The sequence below is a fragment of the Lissotriton helveticus genome, chromosome 3_2 (assembly GCF_964261635.1).
Source record: "Lissotriton helveticus chromosome 3_2, aLisHel1.1, whole genome shotgun sequence".
Taxonomy (NCBI): Eukaryota; Metazoa; Chordata; class Amphibia; order Caudata; family Salamandridae; genus Lissotriton; species Lissotriton helveticus.
In genome coordinates this window covers 102340366-102352731 of record NC_136062.1, presented here as the reverse complement: position 1 = coordinate 102352731, position 12366 = coordinate 102340366, and the positions used below count along the sequence as shown (strand labels likewise).

The 12366-nt window shown below is 42.8% G+C and overlaps 1 protein-coding gene across 1 annotated transcript in view; it reads right to left on the bottom strand.

Moving 5' to 3' along the window:
* The window catches only part of UNC13C (unc-13 homolog C), a 1503140-nt gene that overhangs the window by 138974 nt on the left and 1351800 nt on the right, over positions 1-12366 (bottom strand). The window contains exon 29 of the mRNA XM_078684856.1: positions 71-218. Coding sequence (XP_078540982.1) covers positions 71-218 — 148 coding nt within the window. The remainder of the gene's footprint in view (positions 1-70; positions 219-12366) is intronic.

Below are 12366 nucleotides of genomic sequence, written 5' to 3'. Positions count from 1 at the left end.
ACAATTTTACAGAGAAACACATAATGTAGATAAACACACTACAAACACATTTTAGAGAGACAATGCTTACCTTGTGATGTTTGAGTGACAATGAATTTCTTAATCAAGGAATCAGTTGTCTGTGTGTACAGACTAAGAGCATATCTTAGAGACTGTAGATCTGGGCTTTTCTCCAAGAAATTCTTTTTCAGACCATTTCCTCCTGCATGAAAGTATTGCTGGAAAATATAAGAAGACAGGAACTTGTAAGTAAAACAGGTGGTATATGGTTTCCAAATACATTATGAGGCAGTAAGAGTCTGCTTTCAAAACCAGATATCCCTCCAGAAACAGTTTGACAAAGTCTCTGTCTTTTACCCTGTTCACAGCACCACTCCCTTTCAGGTAGGTTTACACTATTTGATATCATTCACCTAACATGACCTACAATTTGGTGGTAGGCAATCATCCCAAGTTATGGGGACCTCACCTATGGCCTATGACTTTTGGGCCTGGCCCCCACAAAATACATACAGTTAAGAACTGTGGCTTCTGGCTAGATTTCAAACTCTCAATGAGCACCAGGATCATCAAGGTAGTGACTTCCTGCTTAGGAATTCTTAGATGGCTGTGAAATATTCTTGTATGCCTACCATTCCCAGCTCAAAGAAGCATTATACAAGCATTGAATTCTTCCCAACTGATTATGGCAACATTCTGTATCTGGGTATTACTAAGGGTGTTCTCAGACTGCAGATAGTTTAAAATGCTACCACAAGGATGCTTCTAAAGCAGCCAAAATGCATCTTCTCGGTTAAGCTTGTGCATGAACTCCACTGGATGCCGGTGGAAAAAAAGATTTCCTTCAAAACATTATGCTACATGCACAAAATAATCAAAAGCCATAAATATCTCAGATACCTGATGTCTCCCTACATTCAACATTGCTCCCTTCGATCTAACAACGCCAACCATTTCTCAGTTTGGAGGGACAGGTATTCTTCTACCTAGAGCCCAAACTATGGAGCACAATGCCACAGTCACTGAGATCCTGTCTGTCTCTTGCCACATTTCAATAACAATTGAAAACCTGGCTGTTCCCATACATTATTCCATCACTCTCTGATAACGTACCATGTAACAGCTTAGCACAGTTAAACTCATTGTTGGTAGCTGCATGCTTTACAAACCTATAATAATAAATGTTAGTAGGCAGAGACTTGAGAAAGTTGCAGAATCCAGCAGGGCCACAGATATGTAAGAAAGCATGACAGCCCCTTAGAAGGCCGTAATGGGATGGATTAATTTTAAGAAGTGTATTGATAAAAGTAAGGGTGGGTGGTGAACTCTGCTCTGCCTGCAGAGTTTGCAGAGTTTTGCCAACTCAGTGCTCCGCTGGGAACGTGGAGTTCGGGCAAAAACTCCGACTCCGTGGCGTAGCGGAGTTTGTCCCTGCCACCAATGCCCAAATCAGGACTAGAAAGCAGCACTTACCTGGTCCGGCATCTCCGCTCTCTGCCATGCCAGGGCTAACTCTTCCTCACCGTCCTCACTGGTCACAAATACCTACGTTGTTTGTCTTGGGAGGACTGCACATGCGCACACGCATGCACAGTCTTCCCAAGATGTATAACTTTGGGGTTTATGACTGGCGAGGAGGGGACTACGGCAAGAAGGAGGGCAGCCCACGCGTGGCGTAGAGCGAATATGCCAGACCAGGTAAGTGTGCTTGCTTACATCCCATGCAGATTTCCGCTTAGGGTGGAGTGGAGTTTTTAGGCAGCTCCAGGGAATTCCATGTAGTGGCACCTGCCAACTCAGCCAACCCTTAAAAAAAGGTATTGCTTGCTGGTACTAATTTTTCTTACCCCTTACAATGTGACTGTGCAGCTAAATTATCATCCCACTTGCCCTAAAAACAAAGTTGCATACTGTGTCGATTCAATGATAACAATAGAGATAAATGTAATATTAGTATGTTGGATGCACATCAGAAATTCCAGTATTAAAAAAGGAATACAAAAATACTTTTTTGTTTCTATACGTCTCCCCATGCACCTAGCGATGCAGAAGAGGACGTGGCTCTTACAGTGAAACAGGCTCCACTTGGGATGTGGGCGCTAGTTGCATACATGGGGGCACATTAGGATGACCCTATCGGACAACGGAACCGCCCGCCATAAGGGCGAGGGTCCCATGGGGGGAATTAGGATGTGCCCGCCACAGTGGCGGGCGCATCCCACATTTTTAACATTGTGGCGGGAGGTTCTCTCAGCACCGCCCGCCACAATGTTAAAAATGCACATTGTGCTTTTCAATGCACAACATGACAGGCACCGCGCGGTGCCTGTCATGTTGTACATTGAAATGCAGGGGGGTAGCATAGGTACCCCCCATGTGCACCCACCACCTCACTTCACCATGGGGGCACGCAGGGGGCCCTCAAAGTAAAGACCGCCCGCATATCCGTGGTCTACATTGCCGCCACGGAAAGGCATCTCCCAAAGCCCATCCTAATAAGGCTGGCGGTGTCTAAAAGACACCGCCACCATATAAACCCTTGCGGCCGGGGCGGAAAAGCAGCAGACGGTGTTTCCGTCCACTGCGGTCCCCCCGGCGATAGTAATATGGCGGGGGGGAATGGGTGGCGGGCGGGTAAAGATGTCCACATGGCGGTGCGATCTGCCCGACATCCTAATGGGCCCCATTGTATCTAGACTCAGCCTCATATTTGCATCTGTTTGAACATTCTAATTAAAACCAAGCTGGACTTTGGGAGCTATTCCAGGGCCACATTTCTCACTGCAACTAGTAGTGATTTCTTGAACTAGTTGTTGCATTATTCATCATCCCTAACGCTGATGCCTTATCAAATCCTTTATATAATTACTAAATGTCTGTTACCTTGTTTTAAGGGGAGAGCACAAGCACTTTTCTACTAGTTATCAGTGGTAAAGTGCAAAGAGTCCTAAGGCCAACAAAAATTAATTTAGCAAAAATAGGAGGAGGAAGGCAAAAGGTTTGGGGATGAGCCTGCAGAGAAGGCCTGGTCCAACACACATGGAATTTGATATTATAAATTTAGAAAATAATTCAAACAATGGAATAGTGACAACACTAGCGTAAAAGCAGAGCTCTATGGCAAGTTGGAATTACAGGAAAACAGTAGGGGTGCATGGAACTCATGCAGTTTCACTCTATGGAATTTTGTAGAGTTATATGAAAGATCAGCAAGATTCTGCAGAGTTCCGAAAATGGATGGAAATCGGCATGTAACTCTGCTGATGTGGTAAAATAAGTAAGAATGGCAGGCACCATGCGGCACACCAAATGGAGCTGCTTCTCAAGTTGGTTCTGATGCCGCTCTAGTAGACTTTTTACTCAAGCAGCAGCTTTTTCACCGCTACCATCCATGTTTGGAAAACTTACCATTGGCAACTGCACATGAGAAAAAACTGTAACATAAGGTGGTTGGTGGAATTTGTCCAGAACACCATGTTACATGCATAACATGGAGTGGCCAAAACTCTGCCAACTCTATCGGCAGAGTGGAATTTATCACCCGCCCCTACAAAACACACCAAAAATAAATGATAGCAGGACATTGGTGAGGTTCCCTTTCCGGTCTGAACTGACAGTGCAGCTGTCATCAGACCTTATGTAAATTCTTGAAGATTCCAGAGTTGTTTTTCCACACAAGAAACCTAAAATATTGATGTTTCAATGTATTTTCACAAACAAATAGTGGTCGGATCCATGTAAGCCACACCATTCTGAACTCTAACAAGTGTATAGATTTCCATAGGCGCAGGCCAAACCTGTTCCCAAATACGGCACATATCCACATCTCCAGAAAGAATGGAATTCAAAGGAAAAATCTTACTATCTCAACGATGCATTTTAGGGCATTTTCCTGTTGTGGGTAATTGGGCCCACTGACGAAAGTGGCTAACATTTTTTTTATCAAGAGAAGTGTTTGACTAGAGTCTAGTAGAACATATGCTATTTCTATTGAATTGCTCTCCATTGTTGGCTTCCAAATATAAACCAGTGAGCACAAAAGAACACAGTTTGCAAAACAGCCCCTGAATCGAGAGATTTAAGAGTAACAACTGCGAGAAATTAGGTTGTTGGTTGAGTGGGGTCTCAACCCTACTCAAGCAACAGCCACAGTCGTTGTCAGGGTGCACCCAAAAAATCGGTAAATTAACCTGCGGCAGGGCCGGACTGCCTACCGGGCAGTTGTGTGTGCTGCCGAGCAGGGGGATGATTTCTCCGCGGTATGGGCGTATTTCATTGATGGGGAGCTGCGTGCGCTTTGGAAAAAGAAAAGCAAAACGAATTTCGTTTTGCACACACAGGTCCCCATCAACGAAAGCATCCCCCTGCTCGGCAGCACACACAACTGCCCGGTAGCCAGTCCGGTCCTGACCTGCGGTTAACCCTCTGGTAGCTTGGTACAAAAGTAGTCAGGCTTAACTTAGAGTCAATGTGTAAAGTATGTATGTAGTTAACAAACAGTAATGAAGTGAAAACACAACACAAGAAAAATCCCACATACATTTAGAAAAATAATTTAATAAATAATTTGACACCAAACAACAAAAATCTAATCAGTAGAACTGGAGATATGCCATTTCAGAGTTCTAATGAAGTATAGTGCCTAAAAGCAAAAATCTCTAACTGTGGTTAAATGGTCGCACACGTCCAGGTCAAAGTAAAGAATTATGGCGACTGCGATGGAACACAAGTTGGATACAGAGACAGAGAGGGAATTGGGTCTGGTTGAGAGAGGTACCCCAAGAAATCTGAGCAGCCACACCTCCCTGTTATTCCAATTCCAGGAGCAACTCATTCTCCAGAATGTAGTCAATGGGCATCTAGGGACTAATTGTCACCATCCTCTGGATCACCTGACCGTCCCATTCCATGTATGCTATGGGGCGGAAATAGTCCTGCCCCTGGGCCTGAGTAACCCAAAATACATGGCCGGTGTATTGCTCATTTCACTGACATGGTCTGGCTGTCCCCGGTGTCCCTCACAGCAGTGACAGGACCCCATTTGTCTTGACCTGGTGGAAGTGGCAACTCGCACCCTCCAGGATAAAAAATCTGCCCTCCGAGTACACATCTCAACTAACTGAGATTAGGAAATGGTCTAACTTGTGCCCCTGGGGGCTACCTACCCCTAAAGCCACATTGGCCACCCATGTAGAGGTCCCACCAGTGGGTGGCTACTTAGGACAGACAGAGCTCCCCTACTTGAGTCCTAACTGAGTACAATGAAAACAGTGGGGTTGGAAATGTGGTACCCAGGGCCAAGGACCACCAGATCTCCTCTAGTTTTTCAGAAGGGGCATGGAAACCCTTTACGCCCACCTTACTCTGGGACTTGCCTGCGTCTCGTTCACCTCCTCCTCACTCTGCTGGGAAGGAACCTGAACCACCTGTTTTGAGGTTGAACCCATATACATTATTGTTTTTCCTGGTGCTGAGCCAGCAGTCTGCCTCTTTAGCAAGGTCCTTGGTGTCAGAGAGATTACTATCAACTAGGTGTTGGTGCAGGTCTGTAAAATAAAGATGTACTATCTACCTGTCAGATTGTACAACCCCTTGTAACCATTCACTTTATTGTCCTTCACCCAACCATCCAGTGTCTTGCAAAAATGATCCACACAATCCATCCAGGTCTGCTAGAGCAGATTCTGACTGTCCCTGAACTTCTGCCTATATCTCTCTAACGGTGAGCCCATGTTTCCTGGTCAGGGCCTCCTTCATGAAGGCATACTTCATACTGTCCCCTATTCCTAGGGCTAATAGGGCATCCCTCCCTTTATTGGTAATGTGCCTATAGAGTCTGGTCCCCCACTCTTACTCAGGGATCCTGTGTATCTCTAGGGCAATCTCATAGGCCTCACACCGGTTGTCTAATTCATCTCCCACAGCAAAGTAAGGCACCCAATTCTTTGGGATGTGGACTCTTTTGTCTCCAGTGGACACTAGGGTATTGATGCTTTCATTGCTGCTGGATTCTCAAGGTTGCCTGGCCTTCAGCTCAAGCACCCATATGTTTTTCTTATGCTGGAGCAGCTGCTTTTCTTAGCCAATGCATTTTTAGGCTCAGCCTTCCTCTACTCTGCTTCCAGTTTCATTTTGGCCAGCTGCAGTTTGAGCTCCCTAGCCACCCTTTCTGTACTCCAGTTCCTCTTGGAACAGACCCCGGGCAGACTCACTCCTTCTTGCCCCTCATGGGCCTCCTATGTGGGTGAGATGTGTTCCTCCTGCAGCTCAGGACTCAGGTTTAGACCCTCCTCCTTATAGTCCACCTTTGCTGCTTTCTCCTCAGAGCCATCCTCCTCTGGGGTGGCCTTTCACCTCTGTACTTCCTCATAGGCTCTGAGAGCTATCTGGAGGTCCAACTTTGTGGCCTTAATGTTTGCCTTCAGCCCTCTTTCCTTACAGAGCCCCTGCAGCTCAGTCTTGGTGCGTGTTGATGTTGAGCAGCTCCTATCTTCATAGTTCAAAAGAGGGAGGTAGGGTATTTACATTTAGAAAAAAGAGAAAACAGCCAATAGAAAACTGGGAATCATTTAAAAAGAAGTCAACTCTGGTGTCAAATTATCATTCATATAGGATTTTTGTGTTCTACAAATCATTGAATGGCACTGCACAAACACAAATACCGGACTCCACCACGGATCACCAATGTGAGAACTTGGCTTGTTGGTAAAATGGTTGGAGTGTTTACCCTTCTCACTCGACAGCCACAATCCCTGTCAGGATGAACTACAAAAGTGAGTAAATTAACCTGTCCTTAACCCTCTAATGGCTTGTAACAAAAGCAGTCAGGCTTAACTTAAAGGCAATGTGTAAAGCATTTATGCAGCACACAAACCGTAATAAAGTTAAAACACAGCACAAGAAAAATCCAACACCGATTTAAAACAATAGAGTATATTTTAATTAACTACGTGACACCAAATTGACAAAAATAAAATCAGTAGGACTGGAGTTATACATTTTTAAAGTTTAAGGTAAAAATGAATGCCTAAACGATGAAAACACCAACCGAGGACATCTAGTCAGGCAAGACCAGGTCAAAGTACAAAAAGTATGGCAGACTGCGATGGAGCGCAAGTCAGATACAAAGAGTGAATTGGGCCTGGTCAGTGCTTTCTTTTGGAGTTGGAAAAAGTTCCAGCAAATGGTCTCTGATATGGTAGATGTTCAGCAGGTCAAGACTGCAGGTGGTTTCCAGGGAGGAGTGGTCATCATCGGGGAGCCGCTGGATGAAGTCCTGGTGAAGATTTCCATGTTCAGACTTAGGGGCCTATTACGATGGCTCCGGGAAACGGGACCAACCGCCATAGGTGTGGTGGTCCCGCCATGGAAATTAGGATGCCACGGTGGCATCCTGCATATATTGCATTGTGGCGGGCAGTGCTGTAAGCAGCACCTGCCACAATGCAATATATGCATGTTGTGCATTTGCATGCACAACAAGACAGGAACCGCGCTGTGCCTGCCACATTGTGCATTTAAAATAAGGGGGGGTACCATTGGTACCCCCCGAGTACACCCCCAACCCCTGGGGGCCCTCAACAGGCCCCCAAAAGTGAACTCTGTCTGGCTTTCCATGGCGGGGTCTCCACCATGGAAAGCCCTACACCGCCGCCCATCCTAATATGGATGACGGGGTCTTGCAGACTCCGCCACCGTATTTAAGCCCGTTTCTGCCCGGTCGCCTGTCTGGCCAGCGGAAAACTAGCAGACAGTCTTTTTGTCTGCCAGGGTCCCCACCGCCATCGTAATTTGGCAGGGGGAATTGGTAGGCGGGCGATGGAAAATGGCGGGCAGATCGCCACCGCCAGATGGACGGTGGCAATCTTCCTGCCATCCCAATAGACCCCTTAGTCTCTTTTTTGGAAGTCGAAAATCTCCAGGGGGAGGAGACTGGAGACTGTAGCTGATAAAGGTTCCACAAGGCTGTATACCCCCTCTAGGAAGGACTGCTAAACAGGATTTACTGCTGCTGCGGAGATGAATCCGGCCAAACAGTGATGCATCTTGTGCAGATAGATGATCATACTGGTCTGGTATCCTGTCAGTACTCAGAGCAGTTTTGAGCCAAAAAGTCCCACATTTTGGATATGGGGTATCTCGGCACCTTTAACACCACTCACTAGGATTCAAGACTGGGGAGGGACTACCCAAAGGGTTGGGACTCTAACCATTTCTGTCCCTGGGGCTCTGATCAGGAGGTCAGCCTTCTAGCCCTTTGAGTTACTCTCGTAGTCCTGGATTCAAGCAGTTGAATAGGGCACAAGCAGCAGGGCAGGCCACTGAGGGTTCAAGGCAGGCTTCAGGCAGTAGAGCAGCCATTCCAAGTTCAGCAAAGCAGTCCTCTGAAGTACACAGAGAAGCAGGCAGTCCTCGGAGAGTCCTTCCGCAGGTCCAGAGAGTGAACTGAATAGTGGGTCTGAGGGTTCTATTTTTATACCTGTTGCTTTTTTTGAAGTAGACGTTTCTGACAATACCCTTTAGAGTTCTTGATATTTGCTGCTTCCCCTGCCCTGGTTCCAGGCTGGCTGCACGCACAATGCAGGGGTGAAAAGTCCTTTATATAAAGGTACAGCACAGTCTATTGATTAGCAAGTGGGGCTGTGTCCAGCTCCGCACCCCATCCTGTCAGTGAATGTCCATCCAGGTAAACCCAAACCCTGTATTGTGTGGCTGTTTGGGAGGAATAAACAAAATCAAACTACCACTACACCCAGTCATGTGAAAGAGGAACAGGCCGCAGGCAGAGGAGTGAAAAACAAAGTAAGGTATTTTTCACTACCAGGACACAAGACCTAAAAGTACATATCAAACCTTTAACCCACAATACATCCTTACCCATGGCTACCTAGGGCCTATGTTCAGGGTGATTTATATTTGATAAAAGGGGATTTTAAGCTTGGGAAGGGTATGATTTTGCCAAGCCATATTGGTAGTTTAACACTGCATTCAGGCTGCAATGGTATACCAAGGACATGTTTTAAGGGGCTACTTAAGTGGGTGACACCCTACGTGCTACAGGCCCACTAGCAGAATTTAATAAGTAGGCCCTGGGTAGGTGGTATACCATTTTACTAGGGCTTAAAAGTAAAAGTGAATATACCAATCGTGTGTAAGACAATTATCCATGTTTTAGGAAGTGAACACAAGCACTTTAGCACTGGTTAGAAGTAGTAATGTGCATAAAGTCTTAAGGCTAACAAAAATGAATTCAGCGAAAATTGGAGGGGTGAAGGCAAAATGTTTAGGGGTGACCCTGCAGACAGAGCCAAGTCCAACAACCTCAACTTCAGTGTTGCAGTAATAACTGCTATTGCTCAACCTAAACTTTTGAGCACATTCCAAAAATGCATTGTTTGCCTCAAAAAACAATTCTATAATTCATTGGTTTTTAATTTGTTAAGCTCTGCATGATCGGTACAATATGACAATGTAAAATCAATTAAATAGCATTTCAGTTAACGGCTCCAAATACTGCGTGTTTTAGTCATCCAATAAACTCTATATATCCTGTGATTGTTAGAGACTTCTGAACATACTGGTATATTACGCATATGTAGATTGGCCATTGGGATTAAAACATATATATGAAAATAGTGTCCCCTGTTTTTGTTTTGTCTTACATTCTATCATTAATGTTTCATTCCTTACCTTAGTTTATTTGAGAAAACCATGGCTAAGTAACACCAATGATCCCTTGCTGCATACTGAATTCTGCTTACATTTCAGAAATATACAGATTTCTGGGTTCACACATGGGTTTCACAGCTCTTTCATCCAGAAACCATAAGTAGGTAGGTACCACAAAAATTGGAAATATTGACTACACAATTGTAAAATCTGTGATAAAATGATTTTTTACAATTCTAAGTGATCCTTAAAGATGAGACAATGGTAATGTTTAGTACAGCAAACATTCAAATGATGTAATTCATAGGAAAATAATACACACTTTCCTGCACAGCACAGTATTTATTTTTACACAAAAGAATATCATTTTCTGAGTCCAGGGGTAACAACACGCAAACCCTGGGTACATTTAAAATGCCCATCATGAGGGGTGAAAAAAAAAGCCCACAATAGTTTCTACCATGAAAGTTATGCTGGTTTAAGCTCAAAGCACCTCTAATTTTTTTTAACACAAGTGCTCATTCCTGACAGCCGGGTGATGGGTTGGGAGGTGGATGGGTGAGCCACAGTATTGACGGGATTGTGAAGTACTACACGAAGGGAGGCATTGCCTCTGCCCACAAGCTGATATTCCTCCCTTTGGAAATTGATTTGTCAAAAGTTGTGTTATTCCACTGATAAAGTGTTTTGTTCTTCACAACTGATACTCAGTAGAGTACTTCTGAGTGGCCAATGGTGACAAACATATGAACTAGGCTGTTGCCTTGACTGTTCAATTGGTAAAGATTATGTCAGATACCATAGGACTGAACTTCTTATTATGAAATATTATGACAAACACAGTAGGTCTGATCTTTTGTATTGTAAAAATAAAATTAAGGCCAATAGGCCTTTATAGTTGGATTGCTATTGCACATGGTAAAGCCTGATGACAAGTATTTTCTACCATTGATTCCCACAAATTATCACAGTAGGAAAGGGATTTTGTTATCCTCTCTGACAAACATTGTTTTCTGCAATTTCTATGGCTTGTTAACTTGGCTTGACAGTTCAGTTCAGCTCACTGCCAAGACTGATCACCAGAAAACAAGTTGTAGGAGGATGTGGCTCTACTCTTGATCATTTTCTCAGCATTCATTTGATTGCAAACATTGTTGATTTAGTACACCAGGAAAAAGTTCCAGTGCTCATAACTAGTAAGGACTTTGTTAACACAGACCCTGGGCAAAATATAGAAGGAAGGGGATTTCCATGATATAGATCAATGACCAATAGAAAAGAAAGGGTTTCTCATTGGGGATTCAAATATTACAGAAGAGATTTCACAGTGAAGTGCTTGCCACCAACTTTGTTGCGTTCTAACTTTCTAGCCCACAGCACCTCGCTGTGTCATTCTTGGACTCTAGCACTAAGAATATTAACACTACTACCACTGGTCAACTGCTTTTCCATAAGTGCCTCCTGTGGGAGACCAACATGCAAAATAGTGTATGGGATTTTGAATTGGTAGGAATGTAAAGCAATAAACATGTTTAAAATTGTCTGCTCTCTTCTTTGTTTTTGAATGGGGGCATTAGAAGAAAGTAAAACTAACTTACATTGGAAGACTGTGGTGATGCGCCTGTATTGATTGGATCACATTTCAACTTCATCCACCTGCTCCAGGACATTTTATCTAACTCTGGTAGACCTTTCTACCACAACTTAACACAATACTAATGCTATGGAGCCATGATTTGACTGTGTTTTGTTAATTCACCTGCTGGAATGAATATAGTTATTTAAAACCCATAAGACAAAAGTGACCCAAATAATCTGTGAATCATTTTAACGGTGAACACCTTAAATATCGAATCCAAAATATAGACTGCCCAGAATAACGAATAAAAAATATAGAGAGCCCAGAATAACGAATGACCAAAATATAGTTGGATAGAATATCGAAATTGAGGTAAGAAATATCGATTTCCAGAATATCGAGTTTAAAATATTGTTTTCCATAATATCGATTTTTTTTACTGTTATGTATCCTAGTATATGTGTTATTTTTGTAATGTATGTTTAATTTTTTTTCAGTAATGAATGTTATGTTATTTAATTTTTGCGCAATTTAATTCCGTAGCGGGTTGTGGGTTAAAAGGGGAATATGGAGGGAAGTAATTTAATTATAGTAAATTAAATATTCGTTTTTATGAATTATTAATTATTTTGTATTTAATTTTGCGTTTTAGTTCTGTAGCGGGTTGTGGTTTTATAGGGGAATAGGGCGGGAAGTAATTTAATTGTAATTACGTAAATATGTACTGATAATTAATTAATTCATTGTTAATTAATTATTAATTGGTAATTAATTTGTATTTATTGGTAATTCATTTTAATTAATTGTTTAATTGATAATGATGGTAATTATTTTGATTTATTATTTGGAGTGGGTTGTGAGTTATAGGGGAATAGGGTGGGAAGCAATGTAAGTTAATTAAATAATTGTTTACATTATTTTTGTGTATTGATAAATAAGGTATTGTTAATTAATTATTAATTGGTAATTTTTTATTAATTATTACATTTTTGGTATTGAACATTAATTGGTTGGCAATTAATTATAAACAGGTCATTAATTTTTAATAAATAACATTTATTGGTATTTATAATCAATTAATTATTAAATATTTTGTAATTGGCAATTAATTTTAAATA